The 26,797-nt window shown below is 52.8% G+C and overlaps 1 protein-coding gene across 1 annotated transcript in view; it reads left to right on the top strand.

Annotated features, from left to right (window-relative positions):
• Positions 1-486: 486 nt before the first annotated feature.
• The window catches only part of CTNNA1 (catenin alpha 1), a 289,737-nt gene continuing 263,426 nt past the window's right edge, over positions 487-26,797 (top strand). Inside the window, exon 1 of the mRNA XM_055141101.1 lies at positions 487-615. Coding sequence (XP_054997076.1) covers positions 522-615 — 94 coding nt within the window. The 5' untranslated portion in view covers positions 487-521. The remainder of the gene's footprint in view (positions 616-26,797) is intronic.

The following is a 26,797-nucleotide window of genomic DNA, read 5'->3' as shown; positions in this document are numbered from 1 at the left end:
AGTCCTTTGAGTAATCTTGTGCCCAACTCCAATATGGCAGGAGAAAATGAATTTTTTTGGAAATTAGTAGGTTCCATTGTCATCTTTGACATGGTTTTCCTGCTTTGTTCTACCTGCTACAGGTTTTTTTTTTTTTGTTTATTTTTGGATCACACTTGGGAGTGTTCAATGCTTACTCATGACTTTGTGCTCAGGAATCACCCCTGGTGGACTCTGGGTTTGGGTTCCAAGGATCAAACCCAGGTTGTGCATGCAAGGTGAACGCCCTACCCACTGTACTATAGCTCTGGCCTCTGCTCACTACAATTTGTTTTCACCTTGGTAGCCAGAGTAGTCCAGTGAAATCATAATATGTCATTCCTCTGTTTAGAACTTTATAGTGTCTCCTCTTCTGACGCAAAATGAAATTTTAATCCTTGTCACTATTTTACAGGGCCCTTTGTGGCTGCAGCACCAGTTTCCGTTCTCACTGCCTGCCTCTCTGGTACACTCGACTTCAGCAAGGCTGGACTCCTGACTAAATGCTGCCACTTCAGAGCTTTGTGGCAATGTCCAGTCTGACAGCTGTGTGTCCAGACCTTTCACTTCCTTCAAGCTCAGTGCTCCCTCCCAAGAGTAAGTTTTCTTTTTCCTTTTAACCGATTGAGGTTCTGTGATTTACAATACTGTTAATGTTGGTTTCTCATGTGTCTAATTCCAACAGCACACCCATCAATAGTGTACCCACCTCCCTTCCCCAAGGACCCCAGTGCCCCTTCCTTTCAACAACACTCCTCCCCCGCCAACTCAATTGTATGGATCAGTTCTCCCTGTTGTGTTACCTTTGACCCTTTGTTGTTGCCTTGTTGTGAACCTTAAGTCCCACATATGAGAGAGATCATTGTATATCTATCTCTTTCTGAACTACCTCTCTCAGCATGATATCCTGTAGTTCCACCCATATTTCTTCAAATTGAATGCTTTTGTTCTTTCTTGAGATGCATAGTATTCCAGTGTGTATTTGTACCATAGCCTTTTGATCCATTCACCCACGGTTGAGCATTTGGGTTGTTTCCATATGTTGGCTATTGTATTAAGTGTGGCAGTGAACATAGGTGTGCACATATCCTTTTGAATTAATGTTTTTGTTTTGGGGATAAATGCCAAGAAGTTATTTGGCTACTGCTGGGTCATTTGGGAGTTCTATTCCTATTTTTTGGAGAAAGTTTTTTGTTGCTTTTCATAGAGGCTGAACCAGATAACATTCCCACTAAGAGTGGATGAGGGTTCCTCCCACCAAACCCTGTTAACACTGGCTGTTTCCAGACTGTTTGACACATGTCATTCTCAATAGTGTGAGATGATACTGAGAATGAGTTTTCTTGACCCTTGTTCTCATCCAAGTATCTTAAACCCTACTTGGTTGTTTATCCAAAGCAATTAACAGTATCCGAAGTATGTTTTATGTATTTTATTGGGTTAGTAGGTTAGTAGACAGAATCTCCTGCCCCTGGCTGTCTTCACTGGGGCCCTTCGGAGGGGGGTGGGTTGAGTTTTCCTTCTTGCCCCAAGCAGAGCACCAGCAGCCAAAAACCTCCAGAACCCAGCCACAGCCATGCTCAAGGCCACTCTCCACATGCTTGGACAAGCCTCACCCATGAAGGAACCAACAGAGGAACCCAGGTATGCAGGATCTGTGGCTGAGATCTCCAAGCTTGCTTGGATCGAGACTAGACCTCCTCCACCCAGTCACCAGTTTTCCAGTAGCTTGGCAGTCACACCCACAAGCTCCCTCCCCCTCTCCCCCATTATGTAATTTCATCTACAGCCAAGATCCAGAGACTATAAAACAAAGCTCTTGGAAGAGAGCCAGAGCGACGCAATTTTTCCTGGAGCACGCAAACACAAATTTCTTTATTTATTTATTTTTCTTCCCCCGCCCCACCCCTGCACAGCAGAGCCTGGCAAGCTACCTGGATGTATTTGATATGCCAAAAACAGTAACAACAATGTGCTGTTCGGATTCCTGGAGCGAGCAGATGCCATTGGACTACACTAGCACCCGACAGGGACAAATGAATATGTCACTGGCACCCACTCGAACAAATCAATGAACAACAAGATGACAGTGATACAGTGATACAGTGATTGGGTTAGTAAAAAAATTAAAACTACTTTATTGAGATCTGGTGGTTCTCCCTGATAGAACATTCAGTCCACATTTCACATAGAGCAGTTACTTGAAACATGCTTGTGGGTAGAGAAATCGGAGGGATCGGTGGAGGAAGATAACAGATACATGGGCTCACAGGTGTCCAGATGGGGCTTATTTTCTATTCAGGTCAAAACCGTTTCCTTCTTTCCTCCCTCCCTCCCTCCCTCCCTCCCTCCCTCCCTCCCTCCCTCCCTCCCTCTCTCCCTTCCTTCCTTCCTTCCTTCCTTCCTTCCTTCCTTCCTTCCTTCCTTCCTTCCTTCCTTCCTTCCTTCCTTCCTTCCTTCCTGCCTTCCCTCCCTCCCTCCCTCCTTCCTTCCCTCCTTCCTCCCTCCCTCCCTCCCTCCCTCCCTCCCTCCCTCCCTCCTTCCTTCCTTCCTTCCTTCCTTCCTTCCTTCCTTCCTTCCTTCCTTCCTTCCTTCCTTCCTTCCTTCCTTCCTTCCTTCCTTCCTTCCTGCCTTCCTGCCTGCCTTCCTGTCTTCCTGCCTTCCTTCCTACTGCCTTCCCTTCCTTCCCTCCCTCCCTCCCTCCTCCCTCCCTCCCTCCCTCCTTCCTTCCTTCCTTCCTTCCTTCCTTCCTTCCTTCCTTCCTTCCTTCCTTCCTTCCTTCCTTCCTTCCTTCCTTCCTGCCTTCCTTCCTGCCTTCCTTCCTACTGCCTTCCCTTCCTTCCTTCCTTCCCTCCCTCCCTCCCTCCCTCCTCCCTCCCTCCCTCCCTCCCTCCCTCCCTCCTTGCTTGCTTGCTTCCTTCCTTCCTTCCTTCCTTCCTTCCTTCCTTCCTTCCTTCCTTCCCTCCCTCTTTGCTTCCTTCCTGATTGAGAGGTGTCTCAGAGGTTATTCCTAGCTCTGCACTCAGGAGTGGCCCCAGCGGTACTCCTGGGGCTACATTTGGTACCAGGGATCTTAACCAGAATTACAGGTATTATGACCACATGCAAGGCAAGTGCCTTACCAACTGCCTGGTTCTATCTTTCTGGCTCTAGAAACCATTTTCTTTGAAATGAATTACTGAGAGCTATAGAGATAATACAGAGGTTAAAGTCTTGCCTTGTATGTGACTGACCCTGGTTCAATCCCTGGTACCACATATGGCCCCCCTGTGTAGGATAACATTGGTTTGTCTTTTCTGTCTTGCCGCAGGGAGCTTAGGTTTATTGGATTACTCCCATCACAATGCTCCCATTCCTCTGTGTTTATTTGTAACTTCTTTCTTTGTGCTCTGTTGACTTGTAAATATTATTTTTCTCTTTTCCTTAAGTCCTTTGCATAGTTAATTCAGAGCAATGTCCTTTCTGTATGGGCACAGGAAGACAATAAATGCTATGCTTTTGTAACATGGGAGTTAATGGATTCTCAATGATATTGACCTCCTGGGCATCTGTTCTCTCAACTTTAGCCTCAGTTGCCCTTACTTCCTAGCACCCCAAGATCAGGGTCCCAACGAGGGACTGGATGGACCCAGGGCAAGCGGTGAGCTATGTACTAGCCTGGCATCGAAATGGGCCTGGCCAAAGTACCATAACGCTTAACTATAAGTTAAGAGCTTGGTCATGGAAAAATGCTGTCATGATCCAAAAAGCAAAAACTAGATTCAGATCCTGCTAGGGTTAGGAATGATTAATCGGGCCTGAGCACTGTAGTCTGACTCTGTTGCAAGATGTTCCCAGGAGAGCTGCCCTACAAGCCTCAATATATCTCTTACTGTGTCCATACAAAAATAACTCACATGAAGATGTTAATTAAGATGTTAGGAGAAGAGGAAGACTCTGGATGTATTTGTGCCCTTGAAACTGATGGGCAGTCAGGAAGGTCTTTCTTATGTTGATTTGTTACCAGACTGGGTGTAGTGTTGGCCCAGAGTGCTAGGGTGGAGAGATGAGAGAGTTGGAGTTGTTGGGAGACAGAGCAGGGAGCAAGATGGAGTGCAGACAGATGAGCAGGAGAGATAAGAGGAGGCGGGAATGAGGGACAGTGTGAGTCTAGAATGGGGGGCTCAGAGAGACTGGAACAAGTGCGTGGGGAGAATGGAATAAACGGCAACTGATCAACCAACCGGCTTGGCCCTTGTTTCCTCCTCTGTCTGCCCCATGGCACGGGCTGCCCAGGCTGGGCAAGTGGCCCGGGACACCCAAACCCGGGCTCCCCTGGCCGCCCAGAGATTATACACTCCTATACTGCTTGGAGTGTTTCCTGAGCATTTCCAGGTGTGTCCCCCTCCATAAAGGAATAAATGAATGACTGTTTGTCATCATTGTTGCAGCTCTGGGGTGGTCCACTTGACTGCAGTCCTGCTCACGCTTGGTTGCTTGGTGCTGTGGCTCTTACCATTCAGGGGTCAAGCTTGCTACTGTGGGGCAGTGCCAGAGCTGCATGGCAGGTGCTCTACTATTGAGCCTCATCCTTGGCCCCCATTCTTGATTTTGTGTTCTAATTAAGAAGAGACATTCATTTCTTTCTTCTAGGAATGCCCTTCAGTTCGAGTGATCAGATATTTATTAGGTATCTAGTGTGTTAGGCTCAAGTATGGAGCATATAAAAATTAGATGCTAGAGAGATCAGAGTGATAGTACAGTGGGTAAGGTGTTTGCCTGGCATGTAATCCCCAGCATGTAACCTGGCTTTAATCCCCAGCTTCCCGTATGGTCCCCTGAGCACTGCCAGGAGTAACTCATGAGTGCAGAGCCTAGCCCCTGAGCATTGCTGGATGTGACCTCAAAGTCAAAGTAAAATAAGTAAAATAAATAAATGCATAAAAAATAAGATGCTAGGGACTGGCAAGAAACTTACAGGTGAGTTAGGAGCCTGAATTCTGTCCTTTCTTTATTTCTTTAATTTTCCTTTGCACGTGTGAGCAGCTGAGATGGGGTCAAAGTTCAGGGAGAGAGTGCCTTCTCTCTTTCTGTCTGGCAGCCCCTTAAATTGGTGTGACTTGAGTGAGGAAGAGGGGAAGGCACGTAGAAAAGCTGTCCTATTACGGGTCATAGTCCTGGGTTTGGGTGGGCTTCTTACTCTTACTCCCTGGGTAGAAGGCCTCGTTTTACTTAAGAACTGCAGGTCCTCATAAGAAACACTTTAAACTAATGCTCTGCCAGTGGAGGAGGGAAGACCCCTCTGATGGGCAGCCAGGAGGCCAGTAGGTCGAAGGAGGGGTAAGTCTCATGGAGGTCTAGCTCAGGGGAAAGGAAGCTCAGAGAAGCAGAGCCAGAGATAAATGACCTGAAGGTTTCATTATCCTTTCATGCTGGGGCAAAATGTGAAAGGTGGGGGTTGGGTCCTCCCCACCCCCCCAACCTGCCGCACGCGCACACACACACACACACACACACACACACACACACACACACACACACACACACAGACTCCTCTGCGCAAGTCCACTTAGGCACAGCTCTGACATTTATAGCCCTGGAGGAACAGAGGCCTGCTCTGGGGCCTGGCTTTCCATTTCCACAATGGGAAAGTTCCATCTTTTGCATCCTGTCCTAATTCTTCTCTTGACATTCACCTTCTGTCTCAGACACAGCACTCAAAGCCACAGACTTAAAGCTCATAGGAGCCCCTTGAAATATCTGTTAAAGCAGAAACCCACGTGGTTAGAGCAATATTACAGAGGGTAGGGCGTTTGCTTTGCAAGTGCCAACCTGGGTTTGATCCTTGGCAACCATCCTTGATGGTTGCCTGAACCTGCCAGGAATAAGTCCTGAGCATTGCTGAGTGTGTCCCGAAACAGAAACAAAAAGCGGGAATCCAGTTTGTCATACCTGAGTTTGCTAACTCATTGGATCTGCAGTGGGGACTGAACATCTACATTTCTTGGGTGGGGATGGATATTGCGCATTTCCAGATGCTGCTGAGGCTGTGGTCCCTCAACCATACAGGGACCACCACTGACCATTGCAACTAATTAGTTTCTAACCGTGGCATATTCCTGATCGTCCGCTCAAGGCCTCTGCTCCCCTGCCATGCCCCAAACACAAGGAAATGTGCCTCAAGTTATCACAAGATTGATTCAAATTAGAAGCTAAGGATTTCCTGACTTTAAGGGCTATTGACCAGGGCAGTCCCAGGAATCTCCCTCCCTACAGTTCTTTGAGGATCTCGTCCACTCCCGTAGAGCTGGATGAGTGAGGGAAGGATGTCCCCTTGCCGCTGTCCCCTCATGGGACTGAGCACTGCACATAGTGTTCCCTGTGGAGAATGGGAGAGCAATAAGAGCAGAATAAACAGTGGGAACTGCACCCCCCTCCTCCCCCTATACTTCTATTTTTTTGAGATTAAAATATTTGTTTCTTCCCGGGATCTGTGCATGCCGATGTCTGGGAAACCATTTATACTTAATGTCTCCAACCCATTAGCAGCCCGGCATGGGGCTCTGCTAATCAGGCGCTTTAATGGCAGTGCTGTGAAGAGGGAGGTGGCGTCTGAAACCGGCTTCCTGGCCTCAGCTGGAGAGGAAGCGTCTAGACAAGATCAGGCCCAGGTAGGCTCAGAGGTGTCCTGAGAATGATTCATGCCAGAGCGGGAGGTTCATCTGAAGGTAGCCTCAGCTCCCGTCCCTATTTTGGTAGAGATGCCAGGACGGGCCCCTTGTCATCTTGGCTGAAGTGCCAAGATCCCTCCTTCTCATCCCCCTTCCCTAGCAACCACCTTCTTGCTCTCTTCAAAGTAGACGACACTGAGCTCCTTTGAAGCGAATCCCAGCATTTCTTGAGCATTTGTGCCTGGAAAATCTCTCTCCTACTTCCCTTCAAAATTCGAAGTCATATTTCATTCTGTTACCAAATAAGGGGTGCGGGATTGGCCTGGAATCTAGGGGGTCCCTGAGCACCATTTAGCCCTAAGTCTGATTCTGCATTGATTGACGGCTACCCCTGCTCATCACTGTGGAGTTTGGGTCCCGTAGCTCAGATGTACAGAGGAAACATTTGGAGCAGCCATGCCTCGGGGTAACCTGGCACTGTTCTCAAAGGAAGCCCTGAACCTACTCGCAGGCATTTCTGTCTTGCTCCTCTTGGCATCTCATGAGGATAACTGCGAATACTGGCAGCTCTACAGGATGCCAGGAGGGAAAGATATCCTGTCCCCTGACCTTCAGTGAGCCCCCTCAAAAGGTGTGACTTTCTGTTGCTAAGAGGCATGGAGGGAGCCAGTGAGTCCCGCCCGCCCACCCAGCGTTTCTGGGAACTCCAGGGCCTGAGACAGCTTCAGTGCCAACCGTCCTCCGAGTCACCGGGCTGGCTTCGGCTGCCTTTTCTCCTTCCAGCCAGAGAACCCATCTGGGCACCTGTAGTCCAGGCTCCTGTCAGTCAACTGCTGTGTAAGAGCTCTGAGGCCTGGGGCTGGAGAGATAGCACAGCGGGTAGGGCGTTTGCCTTGCACGCGACCGACCCAGGTTCAAATCCCAGCATCCCACATGGTCCCCTGAGCACGGCCAGGGGTAATTCCTGAGTGCAGAGCCAGGACTAACCCCTGTGCATCGCCAGGTGTGACCCAAAAAGCAAAAAAAAAAAAAAAAAAAAAAAAAAGAGCTCTGAGGCCTCCTCTTTATTTATTTATTTATTTAATCCTGGCTCCTCAGTCTCAGGTCTGAGCCGTGGGGAACCCTCTTCAATATGCTGCTCCACAACCTCACAGGCTGCTCCTGCAGTGGGCTGTGTTGCTGCTATAACAGGCTCCAGAGCCAGCAGTCAGGGTCCTGCATCTAATCTGTACCCCAGTCCCTTTATGGGGGCGGGGCCTGGCGGGCTTATGGAGAGCAGGGGACCTGAGAGAGACAGGGACAAGGAAGGAAGGGAGAAGTGCTCAGGGCACCTCAGCCGGACCACGCGGCACCCAACTTTTCCCTGGACTTGCTTGGCCTTTTCACGTTGCTTGTCAAACCCTTCTGCCCAGTTTCCTTCCCTCTCCTGGGCCCTGGAGAAATGCCAGTATGTCCCTTCTCTGTCCCTTCTACCTTCCAGGCCCCTGCTGGCCCACCCCAAAACTTACAGCTCTCCCAGTTGCAGGTCAGTGTAAGTCGGACAGGGACTAGAACTCCGGGTTTGAACTGGTGATCTGGTGTTCCAGAACCAAGGGTCAGGGTCAGGACTCAATAACTGAAAGTCCCCTAGCAGGGCGTCACCTCCCAAAGGCAGGTTTTAAGAGATGGAAGGTCTGCGATGCACTCTCTAGCTAGTGGCTTTGGGCCAGTTGGCCCTTCCGAGTCCCCCTTTGCTCATAAACTGAGGGCATAAGCTGGGTCATTGGAGAAAGACTGGGTCCTCCAGGAGCTGCTGTCCAGTTTGCCTGCTCCCAGGGTCCCACAGAAGAGTCTTTTCTTCTGGGGGCTTGTCATGGCCCCAGGAAGCAGCTATGCCCTGCCCCTAGAAGCCAGAGCCCCGAAATCTCCAAAAAAGGGTGTGTCCAGATCTGTGCTGTTTTTCCAGGGCCCCAGGGGCGGGAGAGGGTGGAAAATAACTTCTGTCAGAGAAAGCTAGGGGTGGGGTAGGGGCCCGGGGGCCAGGAGTGAGGCCCTATTTCCATAGTTCTGCCTCAGAAGCCCCCAGAGGCATGCACAGGGAATTGGTCCTCCCTGGACCCGGTGAAGTCTGGAGCAGGAATTCCCACTGCAGATTGATGTCACCGACAGGCCTTCCCCTCCCCGGCCACATCCTTAGTGATTTAAAGAAATGATTTGGACATAGGAGTTAATGGAAGTAGGTTGCTGGTGTGTGGGCGAATCCATCACTGTCGCCCTGCATTCCAGGAGCGGATCTGTCTTTCGGGGTGAGTTATCCTGAAGTGACTTCCCAAGGTCTGAGGGATATAGCTCTCTCGGGAGGGCAGCGCTGGGAGCAGCCTGGGTACTACTGGGAGAAGCGGGGTGGTGGCATAGCGGAGCGGCAGGGAGAACTCTCCCTTCCCCTCTTTAATTTGCAGAAAAAGGGAAGCAGAGGGCATTGGCATTGCTGGAAAGGATGCTCCAGCAGGCCTGCGTCTCCAACTGTCATCCCAGCCCCCCCACCCATAAGCATCTCCTCTGCGGGGTGAGCCCAGTGCCGGGGTGAGGAGCGCTGTTTTGGCAGCTGTCATTGGCAGTGATGAAAGAGGCAGAGGAGAGGGGAGTGAAGGGGGGCTGAGGACTAGCTCACTTTCCTCAGGGCGGGTGCTGTTTGGAAAGCACAGAAACCCAGAGCTGAAAGATGGCAGCAGGGGTGGGGGGGTGGAAAGAGGGAGAGATGATGCGGTGGGGATCGAGCTCTGTGAGCCAAGTGGGGACTGATGCCCTCTCACAGCTGGGCCTGTCCTTTAGCCCGGGGCGTGTGTGTGTGTGTGTGTGTGTGTGTGTGTCTGTGTGAGTCTGTATGTGTGTATGTATGTGTTTGAGTGTAAATGAATGTGAAAGTGTGTGTGAGTGTGTGACAAGTGTTGTGTATACATGTGTGAGTGTGCTGACTGTGTGTATGAGCAAGTATATGTATGAGTGTATGAGGGTGTGTGTATGTGTGAGTGAAAGTGTATGAGGGTGTGAGAGTGACTGTGTGGACAGTGTGTGTATGAGCAAGTGTGTGAGTGAGGCTGCTTGCCTCTCCAGCTGCCCAGCTGGGCTCTCGCACACATGGTCCTTTGGTCTCCTGAGTGTCACCTTGCAGCCTTGCTTGCTCTTCTTCCTCTTCTTGCCTGTCCCTTTTCCAAATGCCCGTGTGTGTGGCGCAGCAAGACGAACTTCAGTAGGATGGGAGAAGAGCTGGCAGTGGGGAGGGGCAGTCAGGAGGGAAAGCAGCTTCCCCGAGGGCAGCCCTGGGCTTCAGAGGCGGTGGGCGCTAAAGGCCCCGAGGACTCACTCTTGCCCTTCCAGAGAGGTACCTGCATCCGCTGGGAAGCCGCTGTTATTTGCCAGCGGTAGATCTGGGCATGTCCCCCTAGCACGGGGGCGGGGGGGTTCTGGGGAGAAGCGAGGTCTCCTGTGTTCCTCGTACTGGCTCATCTCCCACCACACACTCACAGATGATTTACTGGGAGTGACGTGGCCTCCTGGTGAGGCTCCTTTTGCTTCCCAGAACCCTGGCCCAGGTCTCAGCGAGGTCATGTGCCCAGAGGCCGAGGCAGGGCTCCAGCATGAGTCATGCCCTTAGGCCGAGGCTCCTTGAACATTCTGCTCTTGGGGGAACCTCTTTGTGCCGGCTCTGGCAGTGTATTTCAGGGTGCAAAAAGGTGGTCACATCTGACAGCCCTTCTTTCCTCATGCCAACCGGCTTCAGCCAAGATAGACAGCAGGGGGCGCTCCCGGGTCATCCCAGGAGGGGATTCTGCGTGACTGCTTCCGCAGGGCCTCTGAGAACGTTGGGAATTTTTTTTTTCTGTCCACCTGTCAATCTGAGGGCAGAGCAGACCCTCTGAGAGCTGGATCATAGAACAATCTTTTGCTTGAGAGCAATCTTTTCCTAGCAGCAGAGACAGAGACGAGATAAAACCAGCTTTTCTGACTCGTCCCTGAACCCCCTTGAACCTGTGCGTCTGGAACATCCACTAGGGCGGGTCTACAGACAGGAGGCGCCGCCAAGTTTCCAGCTGGGTTTCTCTTTGGGGTCAAATAAAGCCGGTCCCCTTGTCAGTCCCCAGCAGCGGACCTTGGTTTGTCTGTCTTTGGAGAGCTGAATTGTTTTCAGATGCTTTCCGGATCAGTGTGTGCTGTGATTGCCAATGTCCTGGCCACTAGGTTTCCCATCATAAAAAAGAAAAAAGGCCTTTTCCCTCTCGTCGTTCCTGGAATCAGATGGAGATCTGGGAGGGGGGTACAGAGCAGTCGGTGGGGTGCGCCTCCTTCCTGAGCCCTAGCCACAGAGCTGAGACTTTCTGGGCAGCAGCTGCAGGAGGAAAAGCCCAGAAGTGGGGAGGCTTTCAGAGCCCGAGTCCTGCATTCTTTCTAGCTGTCTCTTCCAGGGTTCCTGGTCACCCCCCCTCCACCCCCCTCCCCGCCCCTCAGCCATCTGACCCTCAGGAATTCCTTCTTCTCAGTAATTGATTTTCGGTTGAGGGGAGAGTCAGATGCCTGGATCAGGTTACACAACGGGAGGAAAGGCTTGCTGACCGCTGGGCTCCAAGCTCCTCAAAGCTCTCCTGTCCACAGGGTGGGGGGGAAGGGGGAGGGGACCTGGGGGCAGGGGGGGATGTTTGCCCCTGAACTTAGTGGCTGGTGTGCAATAGATCTCTCAAAGATCTAGGCTTTGTCTTGCAGCAGGCTAAGGGCACAGACTGTGACTTCCTTCTGGGGAAGGAAGGCCATGTTCAAGCTCCCCCAGAACTGCTATGACATTAGCACCCAGAGTCTGGTGGCAGGGGCCCCTCTACCCCCACAAGGCCTGGGGCATGAGTGTGCTGTGAACTCTAAGGCAAAGGTTTTCTCTCTCTCTCTCTCTCTCTCTCTCTCTCTCTCTCTCTCTCTCTCTCACACACACACACACACACACACACGTGTCTTGACAGCCCTTGCCTGTCCCTGGCGGGGCAATAGAGGGAGAGCCGGGACCTTCTCTGACTGCAACAGTAAAGAGAAGCAAATTCCATGACTTGCTGGTTTTTCCTACCTCCCTGCTTTTCCAGCTGCAGTTTCACTCACCCTTTAGCTTGTGGCACTTTCCAAAGACCCCTGAAATACTCAACAATGCGACCTGTGGGCTCCTGGGCCAGTGAGGCGCAAATGTGTGTAAATGGCCTAGCTGAGAGAGACTGCACCCCCAGGCAACCTATTTGCGCAAGTCAAAGGACAAAACCATGATCCACAGCCATGTGCATGGACACAGCTCAGTGTGAGGCCCCCACTTTGATCCCAGGCACCAAAAACAAATAGAAAAACAAACAGACAAAATACATGAGCATCAACCATGGGGAGTTCAGGAGGAAGGGGAGTGAGGAGGTGGGAGCCCTGGGCAATTGCTCAACCCTATCTGAGAGTTTATTTTATGCAAATGAAGCCTCTGCTGGACCACCCAAAGAGGGGAACCTTTCAGAGATTCCACACCACACCTGCGCCTGTGGCTCCTTCCTCTTGTCCATCCTCTGATTTCCCCCTCCCCCCACCCACACCACCACCAGCCTGGCCTCAGACTCTGTGTCCATGAAAGGCTTTTTCCATTTGGAGTGACTGCATACCCCCTTTCTCCAGGGATGCTCCTTGGGGACCCTCTGGCTCCCAAAACACAGGAGTCAAAAACTCATTCCTGGGCTAGAAGTGAATTGGGAAGCTCAGTGGCACAGCCATCAGGATGAATGACCTCTCGCCACTGCAATTCCAGAAGCCCCTCTTCACCGCCTCTACTGCTTAGAGAATTTCTTTGAGCCAATTCTGTGGCTGCAGGTATGTGATCTGAAGGCTGGAGGCAGAAAGGGAGAGGCAGGAATCCTAACATTATGGGAAGTGTCAGTCTATGCATTCACTTGCTTTATCTTGTAATCTTCCAACAACCCATTGAATCTTGATTCCTATTTTACAGATGAGTAAACAGAGTCACAATTTAATAATAGTAATTAAGATAGTAATAACAATGATGACATTTTAACAGCATTAATTTTTCCTGGAAACTGACTTAGTGCCAGGCTCTGCCCAGGCCTGGTAAATGGAAGATATGAAGTTCTTCCACTTGGGAAGAACTTATCCCAGGATTCCACTTGGGATAAGGCACCTGAGAAGTGATGGCCCTAAATTATAGTCTGAGGAAGGTTCAATCCAGGCGCCTACCCCCTTATGAGGGTTTCAGAGGTCCTGCTCTTGCCCCCTCATTCAACGGCTTCCCTAGGGCTGTGGTGGAGGGAGCAGATCCACCACAGAGGCTGGGTGTGCGTGAAAATGTGCCGGCCCTCCACCCCCCACCCCCCTGCATCTAATGGCAAGGGGGTCTTAGGTGTTTGGACAAAGCTGTTTAGACAAGGCTGTTTAAATCCACAAACTGGGCTGGAGGAGATAATACTGTGGGCACACTTGCCTTGCATGAAGCTGACCTGGGTTTGATCCCTGGCTGTCACATATGATGCCCTAAACCTTGCCAGAAATGATCCTGTGACGCAGAGCCAAAAGTAAGCCCTGAGCACTGCCAGGTGTGGCTCCCCAAAAACAACCACCAACACCACCACAAAAAAAATTAATAAAATAAAAATAAACTGTAGGAAGATAGATTGGGGGTGGGGGCAGGCCAGATGGGGAGGAAGGGGATGTCCGCTCTGGCCTGATGCCTCTGCCCCGAGATGAGCACTCCCCACCCCCAGCCCCCTTGCCAGCCTGTTGTGGAGCGCTGCCAGTGTCTGCTCTGCGGCATCTCGGAGTCTTGCTGGGCTGCGGTTGCCTTGGTAACTTGCTGGGAAGCGCTGGAGGTTTTCTGCAACCCAAGAGGAGGATGGAGGGAGGCACCAGGCTCTGGGGGGGACTGCCTGTCACTAAGGGAAGAAAGCATTTGGGGCTCACTGCCAGCCTGATAGCCGGCCACTGCAGCCTCAGGTTCCCCCTCAGCCTCTTCTGTGGCATCGGTGGGAGTCTGTGGCCCACAGCTGGGGCCGGGGCTGAGCAGGGAGCTGGCAGGTACTGTTTGTGCCCTTGGAGACATCTCCCTCTGTTGACAGCGCGGCCCACGTCCTCACAGCTCTGGGGCCCTGGCCCTGAATTCTTAATTGCTTTTAGGAAGTTTAATGCCTATCTTTGATGAGACAAATAATTACGGTGAGGGCAGGTCAGGCCCCTCTGCTGGGCCTGGCGGGGCCTCCAGACTCACTCGCTGCTTCCTCGTCAGCACCAGGCAGACAGAGAAGTGAGGGTGTGCAGGGACAGGCCTGGGGGTGCGATGCTCCTTTTGCAGATTTAGCTTCCTTTCAGTCAGAGAGGAGACTGTCTCAAGGGGATGTGTGGAGCCCACTCGGGCCTCCTTCCTACCTGGGCTGACCCTGGCTAGGTCAAGAAAGGCTCAGGCTTGACACTGTTGTCAAGTTGGAGCTGCCGAGTGGCTTCCTGTTTTGTCTCCCCTTCTAGTCTTCATCCTTGCCCTTCGCCTACAGGCCAGTCTGAGAAGTGGCCAGTTCTTTCCCCAGATCATCCCTGTAACTACTTAACTGGCCTGTGTTTCTCTCTGGTCTTGCCCTTTGTGTGTATGTGTGTGTGTGTGTGTGTGTGTGTTGTCTGTTTCTCTCTCTCCTCCCAATGGGATTGCTCCTCCTGTCTTTTGTAGGGTGCTCTGCTGCTCCCTGACTCACTGCTAGCACAGGTGGGGTGTGAGGATGGGGGGGCAAGGGGTATGTGTAGTCGTGGGTTCTCTCCTGGTGCTGGCACGACTCCCCTCCTAGGTTTGGGGGAATTCGAGCTGCTGTTCAGGTTTGGGGCTCCCAGATGGCTAAGGGCTTGGCCCTGTCCCGAGAGCAACCTGCCAGCTGTGTGTGCAGCCCCCAACCTGGGGCAGGACCAGGGTCCAGTTCTGACCTCTAGCTAAGCAGGGAGAAGGTGGCCACTCATCCATGGCAGACTCAGCCGTGCACTTTCAGGCAGGAAGAGAGTGACATGGGCACCGCCTTGACCTCCTCAGCAGCTGTCCAGCTCTCTCCTCCCCTCTTTTTGCCCAGGTGACACCCCCCTCTCCTATCCCTTCCTCCTGAGAAGGTGTGGCCTTGCAGGAAGAGGAAGAGGGGCGGGAGATGAGGCTACCCAAGCCAGACCCCGCCCCGCCCCCTCTTCCCCTCTGCCTGCAGCTCCTCCTCCCTTTAATTAGCTAATGTCTGTAAAGGGCTGGCTGCAGGAAAGCTCTATACAAATGTTGAGCGCAATTTAATTTCCAAGACTCGCCAAGAATATATTTGCAGATTTGAACGAAAGGTCACCCGGGCCTGCCTGGGACAGAGGGAGGAATCAGCAGGGCTCAGCGAGGGGCACCCCTGGGAAGCTGGGCCAGGGAAGGAGAAACCCCAGTACAGGCTGGGGGCCCTGCCTCCCCCATGCTCCAGCAGCTTATGGGGTCCAGACCTGCTTCATACTGCCCCCACCCAGCCCCTCCTGGTCCCCATGGTCCAAGGTACTCAGCCCTCTCTGGGGAACCTGCCGGAGACTTCGGCCCAGAGACGAGGCTAATATTAGTTGAACTCATTATGTGCAGGGCGCTAAGAGGCCAGACTCCCTGGCTGCTGTGCTGACGGGGCTGTGGGTCTGGGAGCTGCTGGCCCCGCCTGGAGGGGGGGAAGCTCTGAGCTCTGGAGGAGGGGGTGCCCTCCTTCTCTGCCCCGTGATGGGCTCCTGGCTCTGTGATCCCCAGCCCGGGAGCCCTGAAAGCTTCTGGAGAGTTTATTCCCCAGGGGTGACTTGCTGCCTCTGAATCTGTGAAGCATCGAGCAGGCTGATCTGCCCTGGTGGCTCCTGGCGGGAGGGCCCGCAGCCCCGTTTCCAGTGTGCCAGGGCCTGCGGGTGTGTCCCCGACAACGCACCCTCTCAGAACGCTACAGTAGGGGCCCAGGGGAGTACCCCCGCCATCTCGGGGCAAGCCTGCCTTGGAGTATAGGCATGATGAGGAAGGCCCCCTCTCCACACCAGGACCCCAGGGATGTCTCTGGGAAACTGAGGCAGTAAAGTAGGGAGCGGAGGGTTCTAGAAGAGGTGGCAGGCCGGGTCCGAGAGTGGTGCTGCTGCTGCTACGCTTCCTACAGTTCTGGGCCTGTGTCCACCACTCACCCTCTAGGACGCAAAGACAGTGGGCTTTCTGAGGGTCCCTGAGCTCGATACCTCTGCTGATAATTATTATTTTGATAAGTCATTAGTGTTTGAAAACACAAGACTCCTCAATGGAGACCAGCCCCCCTAACCTGAGGACGGACACACACACAGACACACACACACACACACACACACACACACACACACACACGCTGTTCATGTGTATATGTAAATGACCACAAGTCCACAGGCATGCACCCCTTTACACCTGGCGCGGGGACATGGTCATGTTGGGTGACCTTCCCCTGGTCCCTGGAGAGCCCGAGGGCTTTCCTGTCTCCTCACTGAGTCGCTCCCCATCCTGGAGACTCCTTCAACCCCAGACGCATACGGCAGCCTGGGGCCTCACAGGGCCTGGCTCGGGAGGCGGGATAGAGCAGGCATGGGCTCCATTAGCCACCAGAAGCATGTCTGGAATGTGGAAGCTGGGGGTGGGGGAGAACCCTGTGCTCCCATGGCCAGCCCCTCCCCACAGGAAGTGCCAGGCGGTCAATAAAGCCATTTAGGGATTCCAGCAGCTTCCCAAAGAGAAGCTGCTCATTCAAAAGATGCTTTCAGGTCTTTTACATTTACTTCATCGAGAATATAATGTGGGCGAGTGCTTCTGTCAGCTGCAGCTTAGGTCCTTGGTCCCACCCCCCTCCTCCTTTCAAGCCCTCCTTCTCTGGCGCCCCCCCCCCCCAGTTTCACTGGCGCTGTTGTCAGCTTTGGGGCACCCAGAGACCTTGACGGGGAGTGTGCGGTGGTGAACAGGTTTGAGAGGGGTCACAGTTCAGAGAAGAGGGAGGTGGTAAGTGACGTGGACACGCCCTTGACCTACTCAGCCTCTGTCCAGCTCCCTCCTCCCCTCCTTTCCGACCAGGTGACCCCCCACCCCTTCCTCCTTAGAGAAGCTGAATTCTTGTTACACTCACCCCTGCAAAATGAGGGGGTGGAAACCTTCCTGGGAACTATCTGCAGTGTTGGGGATTGGACTGGGATCGCCTGTTTAAGGGCGAGTGCCTTTTTACTCCCCGTACTATCTTTCTGGCCCCCCAGTTTCAACTTCTATGACAGTCCCTGGAGACACCTCCCATTCATTCAGCCCGCTCAAAGAGGATTGCCCTGCTGCCCACCACTCGCCAGACCTTTCGCGAAGGCTCTGGAATATAGTGGGGAGCAAGGCGGTGTAGCCCCCTTTCTCCAGTCTAGTGGGAGTCACTCGTCCCCCCAAACAAGGAAACCAGTGAATCAATATAGATCGCAGGTTTTACGGTCAGCCCTCTAGGGGCCTGGCCATATGGCTGTGAGTAGAGCATTGGCCTTGTGAGCATGAGGCCACGAGTTTGATCCCCGGCTCTGGCCCCCAAGTCCAGTGTGATCCTGGTGACACTGTCACTGCCAAGGGGACCGCTGACCCCACAGGAATCTGTAGTTTCTGGCGCAGTATGTCTGCCAGCATCACAGCCACGCGTGATCATCACAATCACAAAAGGATGAGGGGAAATTCACCTGTCCATAGAAAGCACTCAGACAGGAGGTGCAGGAGAGAGTGGTCCGGGCTGAGGGTCTCCTCCAGGTCTCGGCCCAGGAGTCCCTAGGGAAGGTGAGGCCCTCCACAGATGTGGCAGAGCAGTGGCCTGGGGAAGAGCCTCAGGGTGGCAGGTGAAACAGAAAGTGTGGCTGGAAGGGAGGAGAGCTAAGCCAGGAGGCTAAGGGAGGAGGACTGTGGTGTTGTGGGGGCAGTGGGAGGGGAAGCAAGAGGGGCAACCTGAATTTCTTCATTGAGGCAGTATTAGAAGGGTAAAGTGGGTACAGGTGTCCAGGAAGACAGCTACTGACCATCCAAGCAAAGAGAAGCAGGAAGGAGAGAGGGAGAACAACTTTTTTTTTGGGGGGGTAGTTGTGTGTGTGTGGGGGGCACACCTGGAAGTGCTCAGAGTTTACTCCTGGCTCTGCACTCAGGGAGCACTCTGGAGCTAGGAGACCATATGGGGTGCGGGTATTGAAACAGGGTCAGCTGCATGCAAGGTAAGTGCCCTACCCACTCTACTACCTCTCTGGTCCAGCTTTTTTTTGTGTGGTTCTTTGGACCACATCTAGCTCAGTGTTCAGGGGTTACTTCTGTTGATGTTTGGGGTACTACACAGTGTAGTAGAGCAATGCATGTGCTCAGCCAGTCTGTTAGGCTATATCTCTGGTTCCCCAACTCTGTGTGTGTGTGTGTGTGTATTTATTTATTTTAGCCATACCTGGTGGTTCTCAGGGGTTGCTCCTGGCTTTGCACTCAGGGATCACTTCTGGGGGCATATGGAGTGCTGGAGATAGAATCAAGGTTGGCTTGTGCAAGGCAAGTGTCCTACCCACTGTATTATCACTCTGGCCCCAAGGTCCCCCAGCTTTTAAGGGAGGATCAAGGCCTAAAGGGACTTAGTAGATAAAACTAAAGAATTCTTCTCTTGGAGGGTCGGAGGGATATTACACCAGGTTGGGCATTTACCTTGCACATGGCCAACTTGGGTTCGATACGTGTAATTCCATATGGTCCTCCAAGCACTGTTAAGAGTAGTTCCTGAACGCAGAGCCAGGAGTAAGCCTTGAGCATCGCTGGGTGTGGCCCCCAAACTAACAAAGAAAGAAAGAACAAAGAGTTCCTCTCTTGGAGCCAAAGAGATGGTACAGTGTGTACCCCCCCACCACGCCCCCCAAAAAGGAATTCCTCTCTTGGACCAGGGGAAACATATGATGTGATTCAGGGAAAATGTGTGTGCCCAACATGTGTGAAGCTCTGGGTTCGATCCCTGACACCACACATACACACACACACACACACACACTCACATACACACACACTCATACACTCCAATCTTGATTTATCCTTTTATCACTCCCAAGGTACATCATGCGATTTCCCGGCCCCGCTCAGGGCTGGTGCCTCCTCAGCTCCATACTGTCGGGGACTGGCACTATCTTTGGGAGGGTCTCCAGAGAAGGAGCTCACCTGCCTCCTCCTGGCATATCTGCTTGTCTGTCTCTGTGTGTGACCAATCGGCTGGCAGACCTGAGAGAGCTACAACTGCCCGGCAGGGGCCCACATCAATGCCTTCTTGCACAACTGCTCCTGAGCAGGTCCACATGCTGTGTGCTGGGCAGTGTCCAGGAGACACGGTCACCCAGCCGCACTGCCCGAGATCGCCCAGAGGGGACCAGTGCTCGCTCCCCAGCTGCTTCCACTCGCAGGCGGGGGCAGGAACAATGTCAGGCTGCCAGGGGCAGGACTGGGGCCAGGGGCCCACTCTAATCCCAAGCCAACCCCCAGGCAGACGGGACTGCGAGGCGAGGATCCCCAGCTGGAACATTCGCAGGGAGCGCTCTGGATTGGAAACTGATTTACAGCGTGAAGGCGGACGGGAGGAGCGGGCGGGGGCAGGAGCTTGGTGCGCAGCGCGGCCAGTGGCCGTGATTGTATTATACCCCGGACTGTCCTTGTGGCACAGCGAAGGGCATGAGAATGAGGCTTTAAATCCTACTTCCCTACTGCTCCCCATCACCCAGCTCCCCGTGATGTGGCCCCAGAGCCCAGGACTGTCACTTCCACACACACAAATGTACACCTCACCTGGGAAGTAGCAGGATTGGGGACCTTGAGTGCACAAGAGGGGATGTTACCACTTCTGGCAGCTTCCACCGGATACTCATCTGCCATTCCTCACTCCAGCCTTTCCCAGTTTCTTTCTGGTTTTGCTCCTATAGCCTCTCTCTCTCTCTCTCTCTCTCTCTCTCTCTCTCTCTCTCTCTCTCTCTCTCTCTCTCTCTCTCTCTCTCTCCTTTGCTGTCATCTCTGCCTTGCTTCCTTTGGGATCCTCTCTCCTGAATTTAGGTGACTGTTTTATAACTCACAACACCCCTAATCCATCCTTTACTTCATGGCCATGGCCATCGCCCAAAACTCACATCTAACCATAATCTTTTTTGGAGTGGGGGCATACCCACTGATGTGCCGGGGCTACTCCTGTTCCAGTGCTCAGCTTCCAGTGGTGCTCCAGGAGCCAGGCAGTGCTGGGGATTGAACCTGGGCCTCCTGGTTTGACCCCCTCAGCATGCACTCAGCCCACTGAGCAACCTTCCGATCTTTACCATAATCTTCATCTCTTTTGATCTCATTTGTCAAGGAATTGTAGGAACAGAGAGAAATAATCAAAGAGTTGGATCTTGAGGCCCCAGAAATGGAAAGAGAGTCCCAGGTTCTTTACAGGTTGGTGATGTCTGGCTGACTTCCTGAGTGGCAGGAACAGCGGTATTCATCCTTCCTTCCTGGCCTGGACTCTGGTTCTTAGGACCAACCCCTTTCATGTCCCGTCTGTCCCCTGACCCCATCCCTCCCAGCCCCTTACCCCCAACAGCTGGTCCTTCCTAGCTCACAGGCATGGGGCAGTGCTTAGGGGGGCACAGCATCTAGATTTGAATCCTGGCCCTTGGCTATGCACAGGCTCATGAGGAGCCGAATCCTTTTTTGGCTTAAGAAAGTTTTTTAAAATGAAAGTTCATTTAATTTTCTACCCCATGAGGATCTATCCAGATGCCTTTCCGAGCAGCGATCTCTCAGAGCAAGGACTCGGCTGTTTGACCGCCTGTGTTTGATTCTTGGCTTTAGCCTGGCAGGGACTAGGTACTTGACCTCTGGGTGCGGTTTTGCTCCTGACACCAGCCTGAGAGTGGGTGATGGGTCCTGTCCCTTGGGGCTGTTGTGCAGAGTAAATGAGCACAACCATAAAGCCCTGCCAGCTGTTTTTGGACAGTGACAGTGTGGCCAGTGGGCACTACTATGCTGAAATTTCGCCTCTGGGAGCCTCTGGTCTCTAACAATCTCCACAATAGTAAGTTTCCTCGCTCAGGGCCTCTGGGTGTTAGGAAGACCAAGGGACACATTCCTAGTAGGAACCCTCCCAGACTTTACAAATGGAAGAGATTATTATTATTCATTATCAGGTCCTTGCTCCTGAGGCATTTAGGGTTTGGACAAAGCAGCCCCATTCCCTTTAACAACAAAGTAGCTACCTTTAAGGCAGAAAATAGGGGTCCTGAAGCCAGGAGCAGGCTTGGGGCCATGCTGCCTTCTACCAAGAGAAAGGGTGCAAGGCCAGGCAGACAGTATGGAGGGGGGGTGCTGGGTCAGAGCTGGTGGTGCTGGAGGAGCTGTGCTGGGAGAACCACTCCTGGAGGTGCTGAGGGACTGAACCAGCCGGGGTGAGCCTCAGCCTTGACCTATCTCTCTGGCCTGGAGGCCAGACACACAGATGTAGAGATCTCAAAGGAGACTGCTATTACGAGTAAAGAGTGTCTGACCTTCATTTCAGAGTAGACCCAGGATTTGCGGGCCCTAAAGCTTATACAATTTAAGGAAGTTCTTTTTAGGGCAAGGGACACAGGGGCTGGGGAGATAGCTCAATGAAACAGCATGTATCTTGCACGTATGAGGTCTTGGGCTTGATACCTGAAACTAAAAAGGCGGGAGGGAGGAGGGGAGGGAGGGAGGGAAAGAAGAAAGGAGGGAGGGAGGGAAAGAAGGAAGAAGGGAGGGAGGGGAGAAAGGAGGGAGGGAATGAAGGAGGAAGGGAGAGAGGGAGGGAAGGAAGGAAGGAAGGAAGGAAGGAAGGAAGTGAAGGAGGGAAGTGAAAGGAAGGGAAGAAAAGGGGAAAGAAAAGGGAAGGAGGGAAGGAAGGAAGGAAGGAAGGAAGGAAGGAAGGAAGGAAGGAAGGAAGGAAGGAAGGAAGGAAGGAAGGAAGTGAAGGAGGGAAGTGAAAGGAAGGGAAGAAAAGGGGAAAGAAAAGGGAAGGAGGGAAGGAAGGAAAAAAGGGAGGGAGGAAAGGGAAAGGAAAAGAAAGAGAAAGAAAGGAGAAAGAAGGAAGGAATGAAGGGAGTAAGGGAAGGAGGAACGAAGAAAGAAAGGGAGGGAAAGGGGAAGGAAAGAAGGAAGAAAGGTAGGGAGGGAGAGAATAAGAAAGAAGGGAACCAAGAAGAAAAGAAACAGAGAGAAAAGAAGGGAAAGGAGCATACGATTATGAAGATAAAATGAGGCCGAGGCTTTGGGGGACGGCTGTGCAAATGAGAGCCTGACTCTCAGGCTTCGTTAGCTTCCCTGAAAGCCACCACTGTACTGCGTCTCACAAATGCTTCCAGTTGGCTGCTTACGGTCAAACGAGTCATTTCCATCTTGTCTCTGGGCAGGAGGCTCCCAGTCTCTGGAAGTCACCCCACTCCGTGGGCTGTGGCTTCTCCACTGCCTTCATGTCATTTTCAGAACCCACAGGCTATTTATTTTTGCTCTCAGCGCATTTGCATGTGATTTACATCGCGTTAATATTCACACTCATGTTTGGAACCCTTCCTTGGCCCCAGCGCCAGCTAGGTTCCTAGGTCTTAGTTAACAAATGAGATGCAGCTCTCCTCACAGGATGCAGAAGGAAAGACACATTCTATTTGGGGGAGGTGGGGAGAGGGGCATGAGATGACATTTGTCTTGGAGTCAGTTTCCAAAGTCGCTGGCCCTACTCAAATTGTCCTCCTCCACATATCACGATCCCCGCCAACCAGTTTCCCCTTGCCAGTTTCTCGGGAGTATGAAACTGGAACTATTCATCTACAAGGACACACGTCTGTCCGAGTGCTGAGCCATCTTTGTCTCAGTAGTGAGACCCCTGACATCAAGAGGCACCTGGCCACAAGAGGCCAACAGACAGACACAGGCAGACCCTCTTCCCAGATCCCACCTGAGAGAATCAGCCCCCGGGAGACCCCTAGCCTATTTGGAAGCCCAGTTTAATCTCCTTGCTGATGGAAACAGATGGCAGTGGGAGTGAGAGAGAGAGAGAGAGAGAGAGAGAGAGAGAGAGAGAGTGTGTGTGTGTGTGTGCATGTAAACAACACACACATAAAACACACACATATGAGACTGAATGCTTGTGCTCAGGAGTACATGTTTAAGGCAAGCAGAAAAAAATGGAGGTGGGTGAGGTGAGGATGTATAGAAGTTCTCAATCTAAGAGACCACATCATGGTTCTAAAGGTGCTCAAGGGGAAATCTGCTTCCCTAGCCCGGTCCTGTCAGGGGCAAATAGCACAGGGCTTCACACACTTGAATTCCCCTGCCCTGGGTTTGAATCCTTGACACCACATATGTTCTCCCGAGCACAGACCCAGGAGTAGCACCTAAGCATTGCTAGGTGTGGCCCCACCCTCCCCTCCCCCCCACAAAGTCAAGGAAGCCAGCAAGGTCAGGCCAGGTCCCAGGGCAGGGGTGGCTGCAGCCGCCTGGTCACCAGCATCTCTGCAATGACATCACTCTCCCGCCTCCCTTCCCTGAGGTTGGGAATGGCCTGAAGCTCCACCAGCGCGGGGTTCCATGTGTCCACATTTATGCCCTGATGAGCCGGTTCATGTCCTCCCCTTCCATGAAGCTCAGGCCCAGCCCATGTGCCCCTGAGAACCCTGGGGCTGGGCTCTCCTTGGAGCCTCTCTCAGGAATGTGGGACTTCCTGCCTTGGGGGAGGCGAGGAGAGAGGGGACGGCGGGAGGAGAGAGGACGCAGCTGAAACAGAGAGCCTCTCCGGTCGGGGCTCTGGGGCTGGCGAGACTGTGCCAGGAGAGAGAGACAGAGACAGAGAGAGAGAGAGAGAGAGAGAGAGAGAGAGAGAGAGAGAGAGAGAGAGAGAGAGAGAGACAGAGAGACAGAGAGACAGAGAGAGACAGAGAGAGACAGAGACAGAGAGAGAGAGAGAGAGAGAGAGAGAGAGAAAGAGAGAGACAGAGAGAGAGACAGAGACAGAGACAGAGAGAGAAGCAGCAGGGCCGTGGCACAGTGGCGATGATGCGGTGAGGGTGGGACCTGTCCCTTCCCGGGACCCTCGGGCTGCCGCTCCACTTCCCTGACCTCCAATCCTATCTGGGTTCCCTGAACAAGGGTTGTAGTGGAGAGGCCCCCCAGTAGCAACGGTACCGCTTTCCTCAGTTTGGCCTGACTTTCCTCCTTAGAGATGGGGCTTGGAGCTAGAAATGAGCGGGGTTGGGGGGCGGGGGGCAGCATAGAGCCAGAGGCACCAAGGGGAAGGCCATGCCCATGAGGACAGCTCTGGTTTCTCCCTTTGGTATCTGCCAACCATTGTTCTTTTTGGCCGGGGCTCAGGGGCAGGCTCCGGTCACCCCGTGCCTCTGACGACAGTGAGAACAGGGGCCCTTTTATTGGCCCGCGAGGGACTTTACCCAGGCTCTGCGGTTCAGATTCTCCAAGATGCTGTTTGTTCCTTGTAAAGTGAGCCACGAGGAACGAGTCAACGTGATGGCGCCAGTGGGGAGTGGCTGTTCCTTTCTGAGACTGAGTTCAAAGGCGGGGGGCCCTTCTCCCAGGGCAGATCATCCCCCTGGCTGGGGCCAAGGAAGTCTGTCTCTGTTACCACTTCCGAATGCTCTGTGAACAAAACCAGTGATCGCAGTGTTATTTCTAACGCTGAGACTTATAGTTACAGCAGCTACTGAGTAATCGTGCCGGAGGTCTGGCTGGGTCTACATTGCTGCCGCGGCCCCGTGAATGGGACAGTCACACTGCAGAGTGTGGAGGAGGAAACGGGATTCCAGACATGGCCAAGGCTGTGACAGCTTGAGGGGGAGGTCACATTTGATCCCACATCTGTCTGATTTTCCTGCTTCCACAATGCAGCCACCTTCTGGGTTTTTGTTTTTGTGTTTGTGATGCTGGGAATCAAACCCAGGGTCTCAGTCTCTCTTGGTTTTGAGTAGAGATCGTGAAAATCTTTATCTCGAGGTCCTGCCTCTGCTGTCCACCTGCTCCCACCTTTGGATGCCCCCTGGTTGTCCAGCTGTTGTTTCTGTGGCATCTGTGGCCCTGGGAATTGAGGTGGTGACCTAGAGCAGCCCAGTCCAGCCCCCTGGGGCGGGGGATCCCTCAGAAGAAGCAGGGAGGAGAGATTGAGTCATTTCACAGCAGGAACAAAACTCTGAGGTGGTCGGAGAGATTTAGGTGCCTTGAGCTCTGGAGTCCTACAAAAGGGGATGGAAGAATGTGGAAAAGGACTTGATCCTCCAGGGAGTTGGGGATGGGAGGCCGAGGTGAAACAAGACACTCCTGCGCATCTGGAACTTGTGTCCTTAAAAGCTGGAGCTGCTGATTGTCAATAGGCAGGCTTGACCTAATGCTGCCTGGGTGCCAGGCCAGCCTTCGCGTGCAGCGCTGGTCCCTCCAGGGAAGGGACCCTGTCTTACATCTCCGCAGCTCCCTGACCTACTCTTGGCCAAAGGGTGCTGTTAAGGCCAAGGCAACCTAGAGTCACCTCTCAGCAGACTCCCTTCTCCAGCCTACAGAAAAGGATATTCTGGGGTGCTCCCGGGAGAGTGCGGGTAGACCTTCTGAGGGTCTGTGGGCAAACACGGGATCGATCTGCAGTGGGGAAGACAGGAGGGCCCATACTATTCCCTCCTGGAGACGAACCGGCATTGATGGAGGACAGAGAACCCCAAAACTCAGAGAGCAGTGTTTTTTCTACTGAGCTCTGGGTTTAGGATGATTCTACTTTTCACTGTCACTGTCACTGTCATCACTGTCATCCCGTTGCTTTGCTCAAGCAGACACCAATAACGTCTCCATTGTGAGACTTGTTGTTATTGTTTTTGGCATATCGAATAAGCCACGGGTAGCTTGCCAGGCTCTACCGTGTGGGCGAGATACTCTTGGTAGCTTGCTGGGTTCTCTGAGAGGGGCGGAGGAACCAAGCTCGGATCAGCGGCATGCAAGGCAAATGCCCTACCTGCTGTGCTATCGCTCCAGCCTACTTTTAGTTGAGTTTTTTGTTTGTTTGTTTGTTTTTGTCTGTTCTAGACAAACAGGCTTGGTGCCTGGACTGGTGACAGTTACCCATTACCAGGCCCACCCAGCAGTAGTTGCTACTCAGAGGTCATACCATGCTGGGGATCAAACTCCAGGCCTCATGCATGCTAGATGTGCATGCCAGTCCTTGAGCTATCTCCCTAACCGGCAACCCTCTATTACATGTAAGTAGTGTGGGAGGTTGAAGTTCATGGAAAGGACAGGCGTTGCCTCCTTTTGGGCTTCTGGGGACAATGAGAAGAGGTGTCTTCACCCAGCTGTCTTCTCAGGAACAAGAAGACCTCAAGGGGAAGAGTCACAATTTGGGCCACTCACCTCCAAACCCTTGTCAAGGACTTAGGAGCTTGTCTTGTCACCTGTAAAATGGGCTGGGCCCACATGTCCTGTTAATTGAATGAGGGACAAGGTACTGGAGAGATAGTGTAGGGGTTAAGGCATTCGCCTTGCATGATGATGACCCTGATTCCATACCAAGGAAGAGAACACCCACTTTCCTTCCTCACAGGCTGCGGTGAGGATCCACTTGGAAAGGACGCACGGCTGAATTTGGCCAGCACAGGGTGTGATTCAGTTTGTGAGTTGGCTGGTCTGGGAGGAATAAAGGAAGATTAACACCAACGCCGTGGGCAGCATGCAGGCTGCGGTCGGCAGTCTGCGCTGTCCTGGTCTCCCGTCACCTGCCCTGGGAGAAAGCAGTAGCTGCCTCCAAATTGATTTAAATAAGAAATGTGCGACCGCGGTGGCCCGTCCTTCACTCAGCCTCCACTTGCCCAAGGCACAGAGATTTTAATTTTCCAGCTGTAATGAGAAAAAGAAACTCAGAATTCAAGAATATGCCGGTGAAGCAGTCAAATAGCTGCCCAGAGTCTGGATGGAGGGGAGAAATAGAAATTACAGTTTTTCTTTCTCTGCTGGCATCAACTGAGGTCAGAGAGATGGGCGGGCCCACCCCAGGGTGCTGTTGCGACAGCACAGAAGAGAGAGTTACCCCCATCAGGGATATCTGTCTGGGGCC

The sequence above is a fragment of the Sorex araneus genome, chromosome 6 (genome assembly GCF_027595985.1).
Source record: "Sorex araneus isolate mSorAra2 chromosome 6, mSorAra2.pri, whole genome shotgun sequence".
Taxonomy (NCBI): domain Eukaryota; kingdom Metazoa; phylum Chordata; class Mammalia; order Eulipotyphla; family Soricidae; genus Sorex; species Sorex araneus.
This window is presented reverse-complemented; position numbering and strand designations above follow the sequence as displayed.